The 23,452-nt window shown below is 50.6% G+C and overlaps 1 protein-coding gene across 1 annotated transcript; it reads left to right on the top strand.

Moving 5' to 3' along the window:
* The first annotated feature begins 834 nt into the window (after positions 1 to 834).
* On the top strand, positions 835 to 21,760 carry slc48a1b (solute carrier family 48 member 1b). Its single transcript, XM_085973056.1, has 3 exons — positions 835 to 1,107; positions 13,477 to 13,644; positions 18,716 to 21,760. The coding sequence occupies exons 1-3, from the start codon at positions 978 to 980 to the stop codon at positions 18,850 to 18,852; spliced, it is 435 nt and encodes a 144-aa protein (XP_085829182.1). The 5' UTR covers positions 835 to 977; the 3' UTR covers positions 18,853 to 21,760.
* The last annotated feature ends 1,692 nt before the right edge of the window (positions 21,761 to 23,452 follow it).

Here is a 23,452-nt window from a genome sequence, read left to right as displayed (position 1 = left end):
ATCTGCCTTCCTGTTTTTGCCACCAAAATGGATAACCTCACATTTATCCACATTATACTGCATCTGCCCAATCACCCAACCTGTCCAAATCATACTGGGGTTTCTCGGCATCCTCCTCACAGCACACACGCCCACCCAGCTTTGTGTCGTCTGCAAACTTGGAGATATTACATCTAGTTCCCTCGTCTAGATCATTAATATATATTGTGAATAGCTGGGGTCCTAGGACCGATCCCTGCGGTACTCCACTAGTCTGCCACTCGGAAAAAGACCCCTTTATTCCAACTCTTTGCTTTCTGTCCGCCAACCAGTTCTCTATCCAAGTCAGTACCTTGCCCCCAATCCCATGTGCCTTAACTTTACACGCTAATCTCTTATGCGGGACTTTATCGAAAGCCTTCTGAAAGTCCAAATACACCACATCCACTGGTTCTCCCTTATCTATTTTAACAGATAATAAATAAGTCCTCCCAATCCTCAGTGTGTGTCATTACACCTCCCGGCCTGCTGGTGGCGCTGCGGGTGAGTCCTCCCAATCCTCAGTGTGTGTCATTACACCTCCCGGCCTGCGGGTGTCGCTGCGGACGAGTCCTCCCAATCCTCGGTGTGTGTGTCATTACACCTCCTGGCCTGCGGGTGTCGCTGCGGATGAGTCCTCCCAGCCTCAGTGTGTGTGTTATTACACCTCCCGGCCGCTGGTGTCGCTGCGGATGAGTCCTCCCAGCCTCAGTGTGTGTGTGTGTGTGTGTGTCAATACACCTCCCGGCCTGCGGGTGTCGCTGCGGATGAGTCCTCCCAATCCTCAGTGTGTGTATCAATACACCTCCCGGCCGCTGGTGTCGCTGCGTATAAGTCCTCCCAGGCTGCGCTAAATCTCCGCTGCCCAATATTACAAAACCGCTTGCAACAGGCGGAAGGGGGGGCGCTGTCACTTTGCAGCCTTTTGCAACCTGTTAGCAGCCCGGCCGCCCCCCTCCATGGCCATCAGCCGGCTCTGGCTCCGCACCGGCTATGCCGGGATGGGGACGGCGATGGGCCTAGCCGCCTTCGTCTGCTGGAGCACCGCTTTCCCGCAGCCGGCCACCGCCGCCTTCGGGGGCCTGTCGGGTGAGTCGATGTAACGCCGAACCGGTCGGCCCGGCGCTAATGCAGCCCGAGGCGTCTCCGGGCCCATGCACGGGATTGCACAGCCATGCACGGCCACGTAGCGGCCGATCTAACGTGACCAGCACAAATCCGGGCTCCTGCACCCGGGAATTAGCGACAACCGGCGATGCAGAGCCAGGCGCTAATGCAGCCAGAGGTAGAGCTGGGCCCATGCACAGCAATATAGAGCGATGCAGCGCGACCTGGGGACTGTCGGAGGGGCAGTACTGAGGGAGCGCCGCACTGTCGGAGGGGCAGTACTGAGGGAGCGCCGCACTGTCGGAGGGGCAGTACTGAGGGAGTGCTGCACTGTCGGAGGGGTAGTACTGAGGGGGCTCTGCCCTGTCGGAGCAGCAGTACTGAGGGAGCGCCGCACTGTCGGAGGGGCAGTACTGAGGGAGCGCCGCACTGTCGGAGGGGCAGTACTGAGGGAGCGCCGCACTGTCGGAGGGGCAGTACTGAGGGAGCGCCGCACTGTCGGAGGGGCGGTACTGAGGGGACACTGCCCTGTCGGAAGGGCAGTACTGAGGGAGCGCCGCACTGTCGGAGGGGCAGTACTGAGGGAGCGCCGCACTGTCGGAGGGGCAGTACTGAGGGAGCGCCGCACTGTCGGAGGGGCAGTACTGAGGGAGCGCCGCACTGTCGGAGGGGCAGTACTGAGGGAGCGCCGCACTGTCGGAGGGGCAGTACTGAGGGAGCGCCGCACTGTCGGAGGGGCGGTACTGAGGGGACACTGCCCTGTCGGAAGGGCAGTACTGAGGGAGCGCCGCACTGTCGGAGGGGCAGTACTGAGGGAGCGCTGCACTGTCGGAGGGGCAGTACTGAGGGAGCGCCGCACTGTCGGAGGGGCAGTACTGAGGGAGTGCTGCACTGTCGGAGGGGTAGTACTGAGGGGGCTCTGCCCTGTCGGAGCAGCAGTACTGAGGGAGCGCCGCACTGTCGGAGGGGCGGTACTGAGGGAGCGCCGCACTGTCGGAGGGGCAGTACTGAGGGAGCGCCGCACTGTCGGAGGGGCATTACTGAGGGAGCGCCGCACTGTGGGAGGGTCAGTACTGAGGGAGCGCCGCACTGTCGGAGGGTCCGTACTGAGGGAGCGCCGCACTATCGGAGGGTCCGTACTGAGGGAGCGCCGCACTGTCGGAGGGGCAGTACTGAGGGAGCGCCGCACTATCGGAGGGTCCGTACTGAGGGAGCGCCGCACTGTCGGAGGGGCAGTACTGAGGGGGCGCCGCACTGTCGGAGGGGCAGTACTGAGGGACGTTTTAATACGTTAAAGTCACTGTATAAGTACAAGTTGTTGTTGAGGCGCGATGAAATGCTGAGCACACGGTCACATGGCTGGGTGTCAGTCACGGCGAGCCGCACGCTACCGTGACTCAGCGAGGAAACTGCATGTGCTGCCGAGTCATCTTCCAGATGGTTCCGGGAGATTTGAACCTTCAGCAAATTTCATGGTCTCAAAAATCGCAAACTTCTGCTGTTCCTTTGCCTGTAGCCTCCAGGACTGGCCGGGCACAGGTTGTTTCTGTCGGGGTCGGTGGGACACTCTGGAGGGTCAGTTTAAACCGGCCAAATGTTTTCCCCAAACTTCACCGCGCATAAACTAGTCACAGCTCAATCGCAAAGGCGGTTTTACCGTTCAGGGTGAAATATTTATCCCCAGTTTGTCATTAAGTACGAAACCAAATCCTTTCATTAATGGGTCCTCTAAATATTTTTCTAGAGGGATGGTATTAAAAGGCAGCAAAGTTATGTTAAACTTGTATCAATCCAGGGTTAGACCACACTTGGGGCACCGTGCACAGTTCTGGTCTCCATATACCTTGGTTAGACCACACTTGGGGCACCGTGCACAGTTCTGGTCTCCATATTCCTTGGTTAGACCACACTTGGAGCACTGTGCACAGTTCTGGTCTCCGTATACCTTGGTTAGACCACACTTGGAGCACTGTGCACAGTTCTGGTCTCTGTATACCTTGGGTAGACCACACTTGGAGCACTGTGCGCAGTTCTGGTCTCCATATACCTTGGTTAGACCACACTAACTTGGCAGGGGGATGGGATACAGAGGGGAGCTGAAATAGGGGGTGATGTGCTGCCAATTATAGAGAAAAAAACAAGTCAGCTTGGTAGACAGGGCAAATATATAAGGGCAAGGCTGGATGGCATCTATTTTAATGCAAGGAGTCTTGCAAATAAGGTGGATGAACTGAAGGTGTTGATAAACACATGGGAGTATGATATTGTTGCTATCACGGAGACATGGTTGAGGGAGGGGCAAGACTGGCAGCTCAATATTCCGGGGTACAGAATCTTCAGGCGAGACAGAGGGGGAGGTATAAGAGGAGGGGGTGTCGCAATATTAATTAAGGAGTCAATTACTGCAGTAAGGAGGGATGATATATTAGCAGGTTCCTCTAATGAGGCCATATGGGTGGAGCTTAAAAACAAAAAGGGGGCAAGCACTTTGCTGGGAGTGTACTATAGGCCTCCAAACAGTCAGGGGGAGATAGAGGAACAGATATGTAGGCAAATCTCAGAGAAATGTGCAAATAATAGGGTAATAATAATGGGGGATTTCAACTTCCCCAATATTAACTGGGATAGTCAGAGTGTGAAAGGCTCAGAGGGTGTAGAATTCTTAAAGTGCATCCAGGAGAGCTTTTTGAGCCAGCATGTAGAAAGTCCTACAAGAGAGGGGGCGGTACTGGACCTAATTCTAGGGAATGTGGCCGGCCAAGTGGAAAAAGTGCTAGTAGGTGAGCACTTTGGTGATAGTGACCATAATATGGTAAGATTTAAGGTGGTCATGGAAAAGGACAGGGATGGGCCGGAAATAAAGGTTCTAAATTGGGGGAAGGCCGATTTTAATAGGATAAGGCAGGATCTGGCCAAAATGGACTGGGATCAGCTACTTGTAGGAAAATCCGCATCGGAGCAATGGGAGGCTTTCAGAAGGGAGATTGAGATCATACAATGGCAACATGTTCCCGTAAAGGTCAAGAGTGGTTCCAAAAACCACAGGGAACCTTGGATGTCAGGGGATATACGAGAATGGATTAGGAAAAAAAGGAGGGCTTTTGGTAGATACAAAAGGCTAAAGACGGAGGAAGCCCTAGAGGAGTACAAAAAGTGCAGGGGGATACTTAAAAAAGAAATTAGGAGATCAAGGAGGGGCCATGAAATAACACTGGCGAGCAAAATAAAGGAAAATCCTAAGATGTTTTATAAGTATATTAAGGGTAAGAGGATAACTAGGGAAAAAATAGGGCCCATTAGGGACAAAAGTGGCAATCTGTGTGTGGAGCCGGAAGATGTAGGAGGGGTTCTAAATGAATTTTTTGCATCTGTTTTCACTATGGAGAAGGACGATGTAGACATAGAAATAGGGCGGGGGGACTGTGATATGCTCGAACATATTAACATCGAGAGGGAGGAGGTATTGGCGGTTTTAGCTGGCCTAAAAATGGATAAATCCCCAGGCCCGGATGAAATGTATCCCAGGCTGCTGTGTGAGGCAAAGGAAGAGATTGCGGGGGCTCTAACACATATATTCAGGACCTCTCTGGCCACAGGGGATGTGCCAGAGGACTGGAGAACCGCTAATGTAGTACCATTATTCAAGAAGGGTAGTAGGGAAAAACCAGGGAACTACAGGCCAGTGAGCCTAACATCAGTGGTAGGAAAATTATTGGAAAAAATTCTGAGGGACAAAATTTGTCTCCACTTGGAGAGGCAAGGATTAATCAGGGATAGTCAACATGGCTTTGTCAAGGGAAGATCATGTCTGACTAATTTGATTGAATTTTTTGAGGGGGTGACTAGGTGTGTGGATGAGGGTAACGCAGTGGATGTGGTATACATGGATTTCAGTAAGGCCTTCGATAAAGTCCCGCACAGGAGACTGGTCAAGAAGGTAAGAGCCCATGGAATCCAGGGTGCCTTGGCACATTGGATACAAAACTGGCTTAGTGGCAGAAGGCAGAGGGTGATGGTCGAAGGTTGTTTTTTGACTGGAAGCCTGTGGCCAGTGGGGTACCACAGGGATCGGTGCTGGGTCCTTTGCTGTTTGTGGTCTACATTAATGACTTGGATATGAATGTAAAAGGTATGATCAGTAAGTTCGCGGATGATACAAAAATTGGTAGGGTGGTAAATAGCGAGGAGGGTAGTCTCAGTCTGCAGGACGATATAGGTGGGTTGGTCAGATGGGCGGAACAGTGGCAAATGGAATTTAACCCGGAAAAGTGCGAGGTGATGCACTTTGGGGGGACTAACAAGGCAAGGGAATACACAATGAATGGAAAGACCCTAGGCAAGACGGAGGGTCAGAGGGATCTGGGTGTGCAAGTACACAGATCCCTGAAGGCGGCGGAACAGGTGGATAAGGTGGTAAAAAAGGCATATGGGATACTTGCCTTCATTAGCCGAGGCATTGAATATAAGAGCAAGGAGGTTATGATGGAGCTGTATAAAACACTGGTTAGGCCACAGCTGGAATACTGTGTGCAGTTCTGGTCGCCACACTACAGGAAGGATGTGATCGCGTTAGAGAGGGTGCAGAGGAGGTTCACCAGGATGCTACCAGGGCTGGAGCGCTTCAGCTATGAAGAGAGACTGGGCAGATTGGGTTTGTTTTCCTTGGAGCAGAGGAGGCTGAGGGGGGACATGATTGAGGTGTACAAAATTATGAGGGGCATAGATAGGATGGATACTGAGGAGCTTTTTCCCTTAGTAGAGGGGTCAATAACTAGGGGGCATAGATTCAAGGTAAAGGGCGGGAGGTTTAGAGGGGATTTGAGAAAGAACTTTTTCACCCAGAGGGTGGTTGGAGTCTGGAACTCACTGCTTGAAAGGGTTGTGGAGGCAGGAACCCTCACAACATTTAAGAAGCATTTGGATGAGCACTTGAAATGCCATAGCATACAAGGCTACGGACCAAATGCTGGAATATGGGATTAGATTAGACAGGGCTTGATGGCCGGCGCGGACACGATGGGGCGAAGGGCCTCTATCCGTGCTGTATTACTCTATGACTCTATGACTTGGAGCACCGTGCACAGTTCTGGTCTCCATATACCTTGGTTAGACCACACTTGGAGCACTGTGCACAGTTCTGGTCTCCGTATACCTTGGTTAGACCACACTTGGAGCACCGTGCACAGTTCTGGTCTCCGTATACCTTGGTTAGACCACACTTGGAGCACCGTGCACAGTTCTGGTCTCCATATACCTTGGTTAGACCACACTTGGAGCACTGTGCACAGTTCTGGTCTCCGTATACCTTGGTTAGACCACACTTGGAGCACTGTGCACGGTTCTGGTCTCCATATACCTTGGTTAGACCACACTTGGAGCACTGTGCACAGTTCTGGTCTCCGTATACCTCGGTTAGACCTCACTTGGAGCACTGTGCACAGTTCTGGTCTCCATATACCTTGGTTAGACCACACTTGGAGCACCGTGCACAGTTCTGGTCTCCGTATACCTTGGTTAGACCACACTTGGAGCACCGTGTACAGTTCTGGTCTCCATATACCTTGGTTGGACCACACTTGGAGCACTGTGCACAGTTCTGGTCTCCATATACCTTGGTTAAACCACAATTGGAGCACTGTGCACAGTTCTGGTCTCCATATACCCTGGTTAGACCACACTTGGAGCACTGTGCACAGTTCTGGTCTCCGTATACCTTGGTTAGACCACACTTGGAGCACTGTGCACAGTTCTGGTCTCCGTATACCTTGGTTAGACCACACTTGGAGCACTGTGCACAGTTCTGGTCTCCGTATACCTTGGTTAGACCACACTTGGAGCACTGTGCACAGTTCTGGTCTCCGTATACCTTGGTTAGACCACACTTGGAGCACTGTGCACGGTTCTGGTCTCCATATTATAAAAAGGATATAGAGGCACTGGCGAAGGTGCTACAAAGATTGACAAGGATGATACCAGAACTGAGAGGTTTATAACTATCAGGAAAGATTGAACAGACTGGGGGCTCTTTTCTCTAGAAAAGAGAAGGCTGAGGGGTGACCTGATAGAGGTCTTTAAAATTACGAAGGGGGTTCGATAGGGTAGACAACAATATCAACTCCCAGTTATACCGCACCTTTAACATAGTAAAACATCCCAAGGCACTTCACAGGAGAGTAAATCAGACAGAATCTGACCCCGAGCCACATCAGGAGATATTAGGGCCCAGGCGGCTGAAGGCACGGCCGCCAATGGTGGAGCGATGGAAATCGGGGGGATGCTCAAGAGGCCAGAATCGGAGGAGCGCAGAGACCTCGGAGGGTTGTAGGGGCTGGAGGAGGTTACAGAGATAGTGAGGTTTGTAGGGGGCTGGAGGAGGTTACAGAGATAGGGAGGGTTGTCGGGGCTGGAGGAGGTTACAGAGATAGGGTGGGTTGTAGGGGCTGGAGGAGGTTACAGAGATAGGGAGGGTTGTAGGGGCTGGAGGAGGTTACAGAGATAGGGAGGGTTGTAGGGGCTGGAGGAGGTTACAGAGATAGGGAGGGTTGTAGGGGGCTGGAGGAGGTTACAGAGATAGGGAGGGTTGTAGGGGCTGGAGGAGGTTACAGAGATGGGGAGGGTTGTAGGGGCTGGAGGAGGTTACAGAGATGGGGAGGGTTGTAGGGGGCTGGAGGAGTTTACAGAGATGGGGAGGGTTGTAGGGGCTGGAGGAGGTTACAGAGATAGGGAGGGTTGTAGGGGGCTGGAGGAGGTTACAGAGATAGGGAGGGTTGTAGGGGGCTGGAGGAGGTTACAGGGATAGGGAGGGTTGTAGGGGGCTGGAGGAGGTTACAGAGATAGGGAGGGTTGTAGGGGCTGGAGGAGGTTACAGAGATGGGGAGGGTTGTAGGGGGCTGGAGGAGTTTACAGAGATGGGGAGGGTTGTAGGGGCTGGAGGAGGTTACAGAGATAGGGAGGGTTGGGGGCTGGAGGAGGTTACAGAGATAGGGAGGGTTGTAGGGGGCTGGAGGAGGTTACAGGGATAGGGAGGGTTGTAGGGGGCTGGAGGAGGTTACAGAGATAGGGAGGGTTGTAGGGGGCTGGAGGAGGTTACAGAGATAGGGAGGGTTGTAGGGGCTGGAGGAGGTTACAGAGATAGGGAGGGTTGTAGGGGGCTGGAGGAGGACATAAAAAACCTGCAAAGGGACATAGACAGGCTAAGTAAGTGGGCAGAGATTTGGCAGATGGAATACAATACTGGAAAGTGTGAGGTTATGCACTTTGGCAGGAAAAATCATAGAGCAAGTTATTATCTTAATGGCAAGAAACTGGAAAGTACTGTAGTACAAAGGGATCTGGGGGTCCTGGTGCACGAAACTCAAAAAGTTAGTATGCAGGTGCAGCAAGTGATTAAGAAGGCCAATGGAATGTTGGCTTTTATTGCTAGGGGGTTGGAATATAAAAACAGGGAGGTATTGCTGCAGTTGTACAAGGTATTGGTGAGGCCGCACCTGGAATACTGCATACAGTTTTGGTGTCCATACTTAAGAAAAGACATACTTGCTCTCGAGTCAGTACAAAGAAGGTTCACTCGGTTAATCCCGGGGATGAGGGGGTGGACATATGAGGAGAGGTTGAGTAGATTGGGACTCTACTCATTGGAGTTCAGAAGAATGAGAGGCGATCTTATTGAAACGTATAAGATTGTGAAGGGGCTTGATCGGGTGGATGCGGTGAGGATGTTCCCAATGATGGGTGAAACTAGAACTAGGGGGCATAATCTTAAAATAAGGGGCTGCTCTTTCAAAACTGAGATGAGGAGAAACTTCTTCACTCAGAGGGTGGTAGGTTTGTGGAATTTGCTGCCCCAGAAAGCTGTGGAAGCTACATCATTAAATAAATGTAAAACAGAAATAGATAGTTTCCTAGAAGTAAAGGGAATAAAGGGTTACGGGGAGCGGGCAGGAAATTGGACATGAGTCTAGGTTCGGAATGGTCATGGCCCTGTGGGTAGTGGAGTGGGCCCAGGGGCCGTGTAGCCTGGTTCTGCTCCTACTGTGTTCTAATTCTGTGTTAGATTTCAGGAGATGGTTTTATTCCTGTTCCTGGCTGGGGTGGAGATCGCCTTTACAGAAGGTAAGTACTGTAGAAAATATAGGGACAGAGTGATCTCCTGGAAGAATTTCGATCGCCTAGATGGGTCGGAGAGGAATTTCCCAGATTTTTTTCTCCCAAATTGGCCATTGGGTCTTTATCTGGTTTTTCGCCTCTCCCGGGAGATCACATGGGTTCGGGTGGATGCAGAGTGATAGAAGATTTGAGGTTAGGATCAGATCAGCCATGATCTTATTGAATGGTGGAGCAGGCTCGAGGGGCCGATTGGCCTACTCCTGCTCCTATTTCTTATGTTCTTATGTTACAGAGATAGGGTTGTAGGGGCTGGAGGAGGTTACAGAGATAGTGAGGTTTGTAGGGGGCTGGAGGAGGTTACAGAGATAGGGAGGGTTGTAGGGGCTGGAGGAGGTTACAGAGATAGGGAGGGTTGTCGGGGCTGGAGGAGGTTACAGAGATAGGGAGGGTTGTCGGGGCTGAGGAGGTTACAAAGATGGGGAGGGTTGTAGGAGGCTGGAGGAGTTTACAGAGATAGGGAGGGTTGTAGGGGCTGGAGGAGGTTACAGAGATAGGGAGGGTTGTAGGGGGCTGGAGGAGGTTACAGAGATAGGGAGGGTTGTAGGGGGCTGGAGGAGGTTACAGAGATAGGGAGGGTTGTAGGAGGCTGGAGGAGGTTACAGAGATAGGGAGGGTTGTAGGGGGCTGGAGGAGGTTACAGAGATAGGGAGGGTTGTAGGGGCTGGAGGAGTTTACAGAGATAGGGAGGGTTGTAGGGGCTGGAGGAGTTTACAGAGATAGGGAGGGTTGTAGGGGGCTGGAGGAGGTTACAGAGATAGGGAGGGTTGTTGGGCTGGAGGAGTTTACAGAGATAGGGAGGGTTGTAGGGGGCTGGAGGAGGTTACAGAGATAGGGAGGGTTGTAGGGGGCTGGAGGAGGTTACAGAGATAGGGAGGGTTGTAGGGGGCTGGAGGAGGTTACAGAGATAGGGAGGGTTGTAGGGGCTGGAGGAGTTTACAGAGATAGGGAGGGTTGTAGGGGCTGGAGGAGTTTACAGAGAGGGAGGGTTGTAGGGGGCTGGAGGAGGTTACAGAGATAGGGAGGGTTGTAGGGGGCTGGAGGAGGTTACAGAGATAGGGAGGGGTGTAGGGGGCTGGAGGAGGTTACAGAGATAGGTCGGCCAGGAGAGGGTTGGAATAGTCGGAGAGCGGAGGTAACAAAGGGCAGGTATGAGGGTTTCAGCAGCAGATTGGGTTGACGGAGGGGGGCGGAGTTATTTAAGATATTGGAGGTGCTGACTCGGGCACAAGAGAGAATGAACGAGACAGAGAGAGAGAGAGAGACAGAGCGAGTGCTACCCACTCATCCTCGACTGATGCCACAGTTGTAAACTAATTGAGAAGAGATTAATGACTATTATCGTGTAAACAACTCCAGTAGCGTTTGGGCCATTTCAGCCTGTGGCTCGTTCATGACATCGCTGCTTGTGGGCGCTTGCTGTGCGCAAATTGGCCGCCGCGTCTCCTACATTACGACGGTGACTGCCCTGTGGAAGGGAGAATAAAAAAGCGAATTCTTATTTAAATGGAGTGAGCTTACAAAATGCAGGTACAGCAAGTAATTCGGAAGGCTAATGGAATGTTGGCCTTTATTGCAAAGGGGTATATGGAGTATAAGAGTAAGGAAGTCTCGCTACAACTGTACAGGGCGTTGGTGAGACCACACCTGGAGTACTGCGTACAGTTTTGGTCTGCTTATTTAAGGAGGGATATACTTGCATTGGAGGCAGTTCAGAGAAGGTTCAATTCAATTCAATTCAATTTTATTTGTCATATATGCAGCAGACGTGTGTACTGCACAATGAAATGTTGATTTTTACGAGTCCTCGCAACATTGGAATAAATATGGCATAGCAATGATAAAAATACTAATAGAAATACAGTAATAATAAATAAAACAACAGTAATAAATAATAAATTATTCGTTCATGAGTCTTATGGCCTGGGGGTAGAAGCTGTTTCGAAACAGTGGTTAGCACTGTTGCCTCACAGCGCCAGGGACCCGGGTTCGGACCCGGCCTCGGGTGACTGTCTGTGTGGAGTTTGCACATTCTCCCTGTGTTTGTGTGGGTTTCCTCCGGGTGCTCCGGTTTCCTCCCACAGTCCAAAGATGTGCGGGTTAGGTTGATTGGCTATGATAAATTGACCCTTAGTGTTAGGGGGGATTAAATACGTGGGGTTACGGGGATAGGGTGGGATATGTGTTGGTGTAGGGGTCATGGGGATCGGGTGGGACATGTGTCGGTGCAGGCTCGATGGGCCGAAATGGCCTCTATCTGCACTGTGGGGTTTCTGTGATTTCTGTGAAACCTGCTGGTACGAGACCGTATGCTTCGGTATCTCTTACCGGACGGGAGCAGGGCGAAGAGGTTGTGGCTGGGGTGGCTCGCGTCTTTGATCATTCTCAGGGCCTTCCCCCGGCACACCTCGGGGTAGATATCCTGGACAGCAGGTAGTTTAATTCCTATAGTGTGTTGTACAGCTTTCACCACCATCTGTAGAGCCTTGCGGTCTGTGGCGGTGCAGTTGCCATACCAGGTAGTGATGCAGCCGGACAGGATACTCTCGATGGTGCGCCGGCAGAAGTTGGTGAGAATCTGGGGGGGCCATTCCAAATTTCTTCAGTCTGCTGAGGAAGAACAGGCGTTGGCTTGCCTTCTTGGTTACGACCTCGAGGTTGATTCCGGAGATGAAGGGGGTCGTCTTATGAAGAAAGGTTGAGCAGGTTGGGCCGATACTCATTGGAGTTTAGAAGAATGAGAGGGGATCTTATTGAAACATATAAGATTCTGAAGGGGAGATTGACAGGGTAGATGCTGAGAGGATGTTTCCCCTCGTGGGGGAATCTAGATCTAGGGGGCACAGTCTCAGGATAAGGGGTCGCCCATTTAAGACGGAGATGAGGAGGAATTTCTTCTCTCAGGGTCGGGAATCTTTGGAATTCTCTACCCCAGAGAGCTGTGGAGGTGGAGTCATTGAATATATTCAAGGCGGAGATTGACAGTCAACTAGTCCTGGGACTCAGTGAAGTAACTACTAACACTACTAACAATAACCAGCCCCAGGACAGTGACATCGTAGCACAGAGAATTCGACCCAACACAATTGTCACTAAGCAAAAGGAAAAAATATCGGTCATATTGGGCAGAAACAACAAAAACCCAAAGCAAACTCAATTGCTACTTGGCCCTAAACAGACAATACAACATGGCTGAATACCTGACCACGGTAAAGGATAGCAAACTGAGAAAAACCTTGACTGTGTACAGACTTAGTGAGCACAGCCTGGCCATCGAAAAAGGTAGACACAGGCAGACCCGGCTGCCAAGAGAGGACAGGATATGCTCTCGCTGCAGTCAGGGAGTGGTGGAGACAGAGATGCACTTCCTCACAGCTTGTGGAAACTATCAGGGCATCAGGGGGAATTTCTACCCAAAATTCACAAAAATATGCCCTGAATTCAGAAATTTGAATGACGACCAAAAACTCCCATGCCTACTAGGGGAAGAGAGAAATTGTGTAACCTTAGCGGCACACTATGTTACAGCTTGCCATAAACAGAGGGACAACCAGTAAATCTAAGAAAAGAGTATATACAAATTATATGAATGTATATTTATACACTCAGGGATATATCTGTTTATACAATGTATGGATAGATCTGCGTTTATGTGTTCAACCATAAATGTTTTTCGATGCTTTGGCAACATAAGATGTACCTTGTCATGCCAATAAAGCGATTTGAATTGAATTGAATTGAATTGAGAGCGGGAGAGTGGTGTTGAGGACAAGATTGGATCAGCCATGATCTTATTGAATGGCGGAGCAGGCTCGAGGGGCCGAATGGCCTCCTCCTGCTCCTACATCTTATCTTCTTTACTCAAAGCGCTTCATTGGCTGTGAAAGCGCGTCGGGACGTCCTGAGGCGGCGAAAGGCGCGTTCCTTTCTCTTATCGATCGAGCACCAACTGGATGGACCCCTCGGTCCAGCAGCTCCTGTGAGTGCAAGATGGGATCGGACTGTGCTGCCGTCTGCGGGGATGGAGTAGCCCGCTCGCTGGTGCGGGGAGTGGGGGTGGTAGGGTGGCTGTTGGGACTGTACCCACCCCCCCCCCCCAACGCAAGTCCTTCTGGTGGGGCGGGCGGGCAAATGGAAGAACGGACTTTGTAACTCTTCACTATCTTGTGTGTGTCTCTCTCTACCCAGGAGTGCTGGCTTTCTGGTGTCTTATCACGCACATCATGTACGCCCAGGATTACTGGCGTACCTGGCTGAAGGGGCTGCGGTTCTTCCTGCTGGTCGGACTCGTCTTCCTGCTGGTGGGGCTGGTGGGACTGCTGGTCTTTCTGGTCCTGGCCATTACCGAGCATCAGCGTGAGTGTCTGGTCACCACCTTACAGGAGGGATCTGATCGCCCCGGAGAGGGTGCGGAGGAGATTTACCAGGATGTCTGCCAGGACTGGAGTGCTTTAGCAATGAGGAATGATTGGATAAGGCTGGGGTTTGTTTTTGGAACAGAGCAGGCTGAGGGGGAGATTTAATTGAGATGTGTAAAATTACGAGGGGCCTCGATAGAGTGGATAGGAAGGACCTATTTCCCCTTAGCAGAGAGGTCAATAACCAGGGGGCACAGATTTATAGTAATTGGTGGAAGGATTAGAGGGAAGTTGAGGAGAACTTTTTTCACCCAGAGGGCGGTGGGGGTCTGGAACTCACTGCCTGAAAGGGTGGGAGAGGCAGAGACCCTCATCGCATTTAAAAAAGTGGATATGCACTTTGACATGAATCTTGCCGTTCACGTGGAAATGACTTATGCAATGATACCTGGTGGTGGCGCAGTCCAGGGAGAGTGTAAATACTCGGGCATGGGCCCAGCTTGCTCAGGACATAAGAACATAAGAAGTAGGAGCAGGAGTAGGCCATACGGCCCCTCAGGCCTGCTCCGCCATTCAATAGGATCATGGCTGATCCGAATCTAGACTCACGTCCACTTCCCTGCCCTCTCCCCGTAACCCCTAATTCCCTTATCCGCTAGGACAATGTCTATCTCCGATTTAAATTTATTTAATGTTGCAGCTTCCGCAGCTCTCTGGGGTAGCAAATTCCATAGATTCACCACCCTCTGAGTGAAGAAGTTTCTCCTCATCTCAGTTTTGAAAGGGCAGCCCCTTATTCTTAGATTATGCCCCCTAGTTCTCGTCTCACCCATCAGTGGAAACATCCTCCCCGCATCCACCCGATCAAGCCCCCTCACAATCTTATATGTTTCGATAAGATCGCCTCTCATTCTTCTGAACTCCAATGAGTAGAGGCCCAACCTACTCAACCTTTCCTCATACGTCAACCCCCTCATCTCCGGAATCAATCGAGTGAACCTTCTCTGAACCGCCTCGAGAGCAAGTATATCTTTTCTTAAATATGGAAACCAAAACTGCACGCAGTATTCCAGGTGTGGCCTCACCAATACCCTGTATAACTGCAGCAAGACTCCCCTGTTTTTATACTCCATCCCCCTTGCAATAAAAGCCAAGATTCCATTGGCCTTCCTGATCACCTGCTGCACCTGCTTACTAACTTTCTGTGTTTCATGCACCAGGACCCCCAGATCCCTTTGTACTGTAGCACTTTGCAGTTTCTCTCCATTTAGATAATAACTTGCTCTTTGATTTTTTTCTGCCACAGTGCATAACCTCACACTTTCCAACATTATATTCCATCTGCCAAATCTTTGCCCACTCACTTAGCCTTTCTATGTCCTTTTTGCAGGTTTTTTATGTCCTCCTCACTCACTGCTTTCCCTCCCATCTTTGGATCGTCGGCAAACTTGGATACGTTGCACTCGGTCCCTTCCTCCAAATCGTTAATGTAGATTGTAACAGGAACTAGTGAAGGGACACAACTAAATCTCCGTGTTGTGAAACAGTTGATTAAAGCCTTGTTTAATACTCAGACTAAGTGCCTAGTTCGTTTTCTGACGTCACATTTGAAGCACCGTAACCTACAGGGCTACACACCAAGAGCTGGAGAGTGGGATTCGGCTGGAATCGCTCTTTGTCGGTCGGCGCGGACGCAGTGGGCGGGGAGATTCAGGAACCATTCCTTTAGATTGGAAAATTGCGCACGTGAGTTCGCTATTTAAGGGATAGGGGCTCACCAAAATTGCTGAAGGTAAGCATGCAGGTGCAGCAGGCGGTTAAGAAGGCAAATGGTATGTTGGCCTTCGTAGCGAGAGGATTCGCGTACAGGAACAAGGATGTCTTGCTGCCATTGTACAGGGCCTTGGTGAGACCACACCTTGAGTATTGTGTGTAGTTTTGGTCGCCTTATCTGAGGAAGGGTGTTCTTGCCATGGAAGGAGTTCAGCGAAGATTCACCAGACTGATACCTGGGATGGCAGGAATGACGTATGAGGAGAGATTGGGTCGATTAGGCTTATATTCGCTGGAGTTTAGAAGAATGAGAGGGGATCTCATTGACACTTATAAAATTCTAACAGGACTAGACAGACTAGATGCAGGAAGGATGTTCTCGATGGCGGGGGAGTCCAGAACCAGGGGTCACAGTCTAAGGATAAGGGGTAAGCCATTTAGGACTGAGATGAGGAGGAATTTCTTCACCCAGAGAGTGGTGAACCTGTGGAATTCTCTACCACAGAAGGCAGTTGAGGCCAATTCATTAAATATATTCAAGAAGGAGTTAGATATATTTCTTAAGGCTAAAGGGATCAAGGGATATGGGGAGAAGGCAGGGACAGGGTACTGAATTTGGATGATCAGCCAGGATCTCATTGAATGGCGGATCAGGCTCGAGGGGCCGAATGGCCTCCTCCTGCTCCTATCTTCTATGTTAGTAAAATAACAGTAATGAAGAAAATAATGGCACTAAAGAGCGACAAATCCCCAGGACCAGATGGTTTCCATCCCAGGGTTTAAAAGGAAGTAGGTGAGCACATTGCAGATGACCCTAACCTTAATCTCCGAAAGTTCTCTCGATTCGGGAACCGTCCCTTTAGATTGGAAAATTGCGCGTGTCACTCTGCTATTTCAGAATGACGAGAGAGGGAAAAACAGGGAATTCTAGACCAGTTAGCCTAACATCTGCTGTGGGGAAATTGCGAGACTCTTATGATTAAGGATAGGGTGATTGAACACCTCGCAAAGTTTCAGCTGATCAGAGAGTGCCAGCATGGATTTGTGAAACATAGAGACATAGAAGATAGGAGCAGGAGTAGGCCATTCGGCCCCTCGAGCCTGCTCTGCCATTTAATGAGATCATGGCTGATCATCCAAATTCAGTACCCTGTCCCTGCCTTCTCCCCATATCCTTTGATCCCTTTAGCCTTAAGAAATATATCTAACTCCTTCTTGAATATATTTAATGAATTGGCCTCTACTGCATTCTGTGGTAGAGAATTCCACAGGTTCACCACTCTCTGGGTGAAGAAATTCCTCCTCATCTCTGTCCTAAATGGCTTACCCATTATCCTTAGACTGTGGCCCCTGGTTCTGGACTCCCCGACCATCGGGAACATCCTTCCTGCATCTAGTCTGTCCAGTCCTGTTAGAATTTTATAAGTTTCAATGAGACCCCCTCATTCTTCTAAACTCCAGCTAGTATAAGCCCAATCGACCCAATCTCTCCTCATACATCATTCCTGCCATCCCAGGTATCAGTCTGGTGAATCTTTGCTGCACTCCTTCCATGGCAAGAACATCCTTCCTCAGATAAGGCGACCAAAACTGCACACAATACTCAAGGTGTGGTCTCACCAAGGCCCTGTACAACTGCAGCAAGACATCCTTGTTCCTGTACTCAAACCCTCTCGCTACGAAGGCCAACATACCATTTGCCTTCTTAACCGCCTGCTGCACCTGCATGCTTACCTTCAGCGACTGGCGCACAAGGACACCCAGGTCTCGTTGCACTTCCCCTTCTCCCAATCTATTGCCGTTCAGATAATAATCTGCCGCCTTGTTTTTTAACAAGGGCAGGTCATGCCTGACCAACCTGAGTGAATTTTATGAAGAGGTGACTAAGGTAGTGGACAGGGGAATGTCTATGGATGTTGTTTATATGGACTTCCAGAAGGCTAAAGTTGAAACCCACGGAATTGAGGGCAAATTATTGACCTGGTTAGGAAATTAGCTGAGCGGTCGGAGACAGGCAGTAGGGTTAATGGATAGGAACTCAAATTGGCAGGATGTGACTAGTGGTGTTCCGCAGGGATCTGTGTTGGGGCCTCAACTCTTTACAATCTATATTAACGATTTGGAGGAGGGGACCGAGTGCAACATATCAAAGTTTGCAGATGATACTAAGATGGGAGGGAAAGTAGTGAGTGAGGAGGACATAAAAAACCTGCAAGGGGACATAGACAGGCTAAGTAAGTGGACAGAGATTTGGCAGATGGAATACAATACTGGAAAGTGTGAGGTTATGCACTTTGGCAGGAAAAATCATAGAGCAAGTTATTATCTTAATGGCAAGAAACTGGAAAGTACTGAAGTACAAAGGGATCTGGGGGTCCTGGTGCACGAAACTCAAAAGGTTAGTATGCAGGTGCAGCAAGTGATTAAGAAGGCCAATGGAATGTTGGCTTTCATTGCTAGGGGGATAGAATATAAAAATAGGGAGGTATTGCTTCAGTTGTACAAAGTATTGGTGAGACTGCACCTGGAATACTGCATACAGTTTTGGTGTCCATACTTAAGAAAAGACATACTTGCTCTCGAGTCAGCACAAAGAAGGTTCACTCGGTTAATCCCGGGGATGAGGGAATGGACATATGAGGAGAGGTTGAGTAGATTGGGACTCTACTCATTGGAGTTCAGAAGAATGAGAGGCGATCTTATTGAAACATATAAGATTGTGAAGGGGTTGGATCGGGTGGATGCGGGGAGGATGTTCCCGATGATGGGTGAAACTAGAACTAGGGGGCATAGACCTTTCAGGAGTGAAGTTAGGAAACACTTCTACACAAAGGGTGGTCGAAGTTTGGAACTCTCTTCTGCAAACGGCAATTGATGCTGGGGGGGTCAATTGTTAATTTTAAATCTGAGATTGATAGATTTCTGAGATTGACCAGGACGTGAGATAGTTGGGGAATTGTTTCTATATTTCCAAAACTTACCATGGACTCAAATACAATTTTTGTTTTCTCTGTCTTCCCTCCCCCTCCTCTCTCACCCCCCTCCCCCTCCTCTCTCTCCCCCTCTCTCTCTCTCTCGCTCCCTCCCCCTCTTTCTCTCTCCCTCTCCCTCCCCCTCTCTCTCTCTCTCCCTCCCTCCCTCCCCCTCTCTCCCCCTCCCTCTGTCTCCCCCCTCCCTCTCTCCCCCTCTCTCTCTCCCTCCCCCCTCCCTCTCTCTCTCCCCCCCTCTTCCTCCTCCCTCTCTCTCCCCCCTCCCTCTCCCCCCTCTCTCTCTCTCTCTCCCCCCCTCCCTCACAGAGATCACCGACCCGACCAGCTACTACCTGTCGTGTGTGTGGAGCTTCATCACCTTGAAGTGGGCCTCCATCCTCTCGCTCTACTCCCACCGGTACCACAGGGAGTTCGCCGACATCAGCATTCTCAGCGACTTTTGACCCGCGCCGTGCGTGCAGGAATGCTGCGACGCGCACTGCGGCCTTCAGACGATTGGACACGCGGGAGGGGAGGAGCGGCGGGCGAGCCAGAGAGACAGAGACAGAACTCCCCTCTGCAATGTATTTTTGTAGAACTCCGCCGCAGGACGCGCCTCGTTCTCCCCCCGTAGGATCCTCCTCCTCCCGTTCCCCGAATCCCGACGGATTTTAAGTCATTTTATTAACGCGGTTCAAGGGTCACAGGTCGCGGTGGGGTGAGGGAACGGAGGTTTCGCAGTGACTCACTCGCACAGATACCGGAATATTCTGTCCCCCTCTCTGTCTCTCTCTCTCCGTCTCGCTCTCTGTCTCTCTCCCCTTACCCCTCCCTCCCCCACGCTGTCTCTATCTCCCTCTCCGTCTCTCTCTCTCTGTGTCTCTGTCTCTCTCTCTCTCCCCCCCCCTCTCTCTCTCGCTCCCTCTCTCTCCCCCCTCGCTCCCTCTCTCTCCCCCCCTTCTCTCTCGCTCCCTCTCTCTCTCCCCCTCTGTCACATGGACCAGCTAATTTATTGATTTTCCACGATTCCTATGTTTCTTTTGTCATTATTCAATAATCTCCCTCGCCTTGTTCAGTTTAAGAGACACATTTCCATAAAATCATAGACTCCCCCCTGCTCTTTCCCCCGTAGCCCTGTGAATTTTTCCCCTCAAGTATTTATCCAATTCCCCCTTTTGAAAGTTACTATTGAATCTGCTCCCACCGCCCTTTCAGGCAGCGCGTTCCAGATCACAACAACTCGCTGCGTTAAAAACATTCTCCTCATCTCCCCCTCTGGTTCTGTTGACGATTATCTTCAATCTGTGTCCTCTGGTTACCGACCCTCCTGCCACCGGAAACAGTTTCTCCCTCTCCACTCGATCAAAACCCCTCGCAATTTTGAACGCCTCTATTAAATCTCCCCTTAACCTTCTCTGCTCTAAGGAGAACAATCCCAGCTTCTCCAGTCTCTCCACGTAACTGAAGTCCCTCATCCCCTGGTACCATTCTGGTCAATCTCCCCCTTAACCTTCTCTGCTCTAAGGAGAACAATCCCAGCTTCTCCAGTCTCTCCACGTAACTGAAGTCCCTCATCCCCATGTACCATTCTGGTCAATCTCCCCCTTAACCTTCTCTGCTCTAAGGAGAACAACCCCAGCTTATCCAGTCTCTCCACGTAACTGAAGTCCCTCATCCCCTGGTACCATTCGGGTCAATCTCCCCCTTAACCTGCTCTGCTCTAAGGAGAACAACCCCAGCTTCTCCAGTCTCTCCACGTAACTGAAGTCCCTCATCCCCTGGTACCATTCTGGTCAATCTCCCCCTTAACCTTCTCTGCTCTAAGGAGAACAACCCCAGCTTCTCCAGTCTCTCCACGTAACTGAAGTCCCTCATCCCCTGGTACCATTCGGGTCAATCTCCCCCTTAACCTGCTCTGCTCTAAGGAGAACAACCCCAGCTTCTCCAGTCTCTCCACGTAACTGAAGTCCCTCATCCCCTGGTACCATTCTGGTCAATCTCCCCCTTAACCTTCTCTGCTCTAAGGAGAACAACCCCAGCTTCTCCAGTCTCTCCACGTAACTGAAGTCCCTCATCCCCTGGTACCATTCGGGTCAATCTCCTCCCCACCCTCTCCAAGACCCTTGACATCCTTCCTAAAGTACGGTGCCCAGAATTGGACACAGTTCTTCAGCTGGGGCCTAACCGGTGATTTATAAAGGGTTTAGTGTAACTCCCTCGCTTTTGTACTTTCTGCCACTGTTGTACTATATATAGGAACAAATGGAGAATTTGGATGTTATATATAATGGCCGGTATAATACTTGAAAGATGATTATTCTCTCTCTCTCTCTAACGGTTCGCAACTCTCCGATTTCCTGCATTGCCAATGGCAACAGATGAAAAATCGGCGCAAAGCTTTCACGTAAACTCTGCTTGTCCCCCGTGTCCTAACTCGCACCGAGTCCCGTTCACCCATCGCCCCACCCCTGTGCTCACTGACCTCCATTGGCTCCTGTTCCGAATTTACAAATTCTCATCCTCGTGTTCAAATCCCACCCCAGCCTCCTCGCACCTCCCTCCCTATCTCTGTAACCTCCTCCAGCCCCCTACAACCCTCCCTATCTCTGTAACCTCCTCCAGCCCCTACAACCCTCCCTATCTCTGTAACCTCCTCCAGCCCCCTACAACCCTCCCTATCTCTGTAACCTCCTCCAGCCCCCTACAACCCTCCCTATCTCTGTAACCTCCTCCAGCCCCCTACAAGCCTCCCTATCTCTGTAACCTCCTCCAGCCCCTACAACCCTCCCTATCTCTGTAACCTCCTCCAGCCCCTACAACCCTCCCCATCTCTGTAACCACCTCCAGCCCCTACAACCCTCCCTATCTCTGTAACCTCCTCCAGCCCCCTACAACCCTCCCAGGTCTCTGCGCTCCTCCAATTCTGCCCTTGAGCTTCCCCCCGATTTCCATCGCTCCACCATTGGCGGCCGTGCCTTCAGCCGCCTGGGCCCGAAGCTCTGGAATTCCCTCCCTAAACCTCTCCGCCTCTCTCTCTCTCTCTCGCCTCCTTTAAGACGCTCCTTAAAACCTGCCTCTTTGACCAAGCTTTTGGTCACCTGCCCTAATATTTCCTTATGTGGCTCGGTGTCAAATTTTGTCTGATTTACGCGCCTTGGCACGCGAGCAAGTGTCAACTTTTCAAAATCTGCAGGCTGTTTGTTACAGAGAAAGAGAGAGAGAGAGAGAGAGAGAGACAGAATAAACTTTATTGTGCAGTTTGCAATTGCTTACATGCTCTAAACAGTGCGGACTGTACCCGTGTGATGTGTGTGTTAATCGTCTGTGTTGTAATCACTTTATTGCAAATAAAACTCTACTTTTACCAATAAATTCCTTTTGGTTGCGATCCTTTCGTTGAATTTCACAGCACAGAGACAAACCATTTAGGAAATTAAATCGTGAAGAGGACCTAAGGAGACTACAAAGGGATATAGATAGGTTAAGTGAGCATAAGACACAGGAGCAGGAGTCGGCTGTACTGCCCCTCGAGCCTGCTCCACCATTCAATGAGATCATGGCTGATCATCCAAATTCAGTACCCTGTCCCTGCCTTCTCCCCATAGCCCTTGATCCCTTTAGCCTTAAAAAAAAATATATACAACTCCTTCTTGAGTATAAGCTCAAATACCTGTCAATCTCCACCTTGAATATATTCAGTGACTCCGCCTCCACAGCTCTCCGGGGTGGAGAATTCCAAAGATTCACCACCCTCAGAGAAGAAATTCCTCCACATCTCCGTCTTAAACGGGGCGCCTCCTTATCCTGAAACCATGCCCCCTCGTTCTAGATTCCCCCACGAGGGGAAAACATCCTCTCAGCATCTACCCTGTCGAGCCCCCTCAAAATCTTACATGGTTCAACAAGATCCCCTCTCGTTCTTCTAAACTCCAATGAGTATAGGCCCAACCTTTCCTCATAAAACAACCCCCTCATCTCGGGAATCAACCTGGTGAACCTTCTCTGAACTGCCTCCAATGCAAGTATATCCCCCCTTAAATAAGGAGACCAAAACTGTACGCAGTACTCCAGGTGTGGTCTCACCAGCGCCCTGTACAGTTGTAGCAGGACTTCCCTACTTTTACACTCCATCCCCCTTCGCAATAAAGGCCAACATTCAGTTAGCCTTCCTAATTACTTGCTGCACCTGCACACTAGCATGCTAACTTATTGGGCCAGTAATTCCGGTCCCAACGTGCGAGTACAGACGGGGTACTCGCGCGTGGGCCCGTTGGAAGTGCCGGATTTCAGCACGCACAGCGCATGCGCGGGAAACCGGCATTTCCTCCAAGGGGTTCAGAGGTCCCAACGCGTGCGCGCAGAGCCTTTTTGACAGGTTTGCCCGTGTGCAAGGGCCTGAACTTTTTAGACATATAAAAAGGAGGCGTAAGGACTTGATTCTTGAAGGTGAGTGGTCTGGTCCCTCAACACCTCCTCTCTGGTGAAGAAGGCCCAGCAGTGCCTATATTTCCTAAGGAGGCTGAAGGGATGTAACCTGTCACCCCTGATCCTCTCTAACTTTTACCGCTGCACAATAGAGAGCATCCTGACGAACTGTATCACAGTATGGTATGGCAGCTGTAGCTACTATGACCGGAAAGCCCTGCAGCGGGTAGTCAAAACTGCCCAACGCATTACCGGCACCCGGCTACCGACCATAGAGCACATATACCAGAAACGCGGTCTACGGAGGTCACGGTCCATCATCAAAGACCCTACCCACCCCAGCCACAGTCTGTTCGCCCTCCTGCCATCTGGGAGACGCTACAGATGCATTCGCACCCGTACGACCAGATTTAGGAACAGCTTCTTTCCCAGGGCTGTCATCCTACTGAACTCCACAAATAAACTCTAAAGCCTGCACATCTGCCAATGCACTTTATTATGGTTATGTTAATGTATTACAAGCCAAATGAATGTTGAATGTTTAAATGTCTTAATCTAAATGTACACTCTCGGGAGCCGCAAGCCTACATTTCGTTGTACTGCACTTGTGCACGAACAATGACAATAAAAGTTGATTTG

The sequence above is a fragment of the Somniosus microcephalus genome, chromosome 33 (assembly GCF_052327205.1).
Source record: "Somniosus microcephalus isolate GS21.2 chromosome 33, FLI_Smic_1.0, whole genome shotgun sequence".
Lineage (NCBI taxonomy): Eukaryota > Metazoa > Chordata > Chondrichthyes > Squaliformes > Somniosidae > Somniosus > Somniosus microcephalus.
This window is presented reverse-complemented; position numbering and strand designations above follow the sequence as displayed.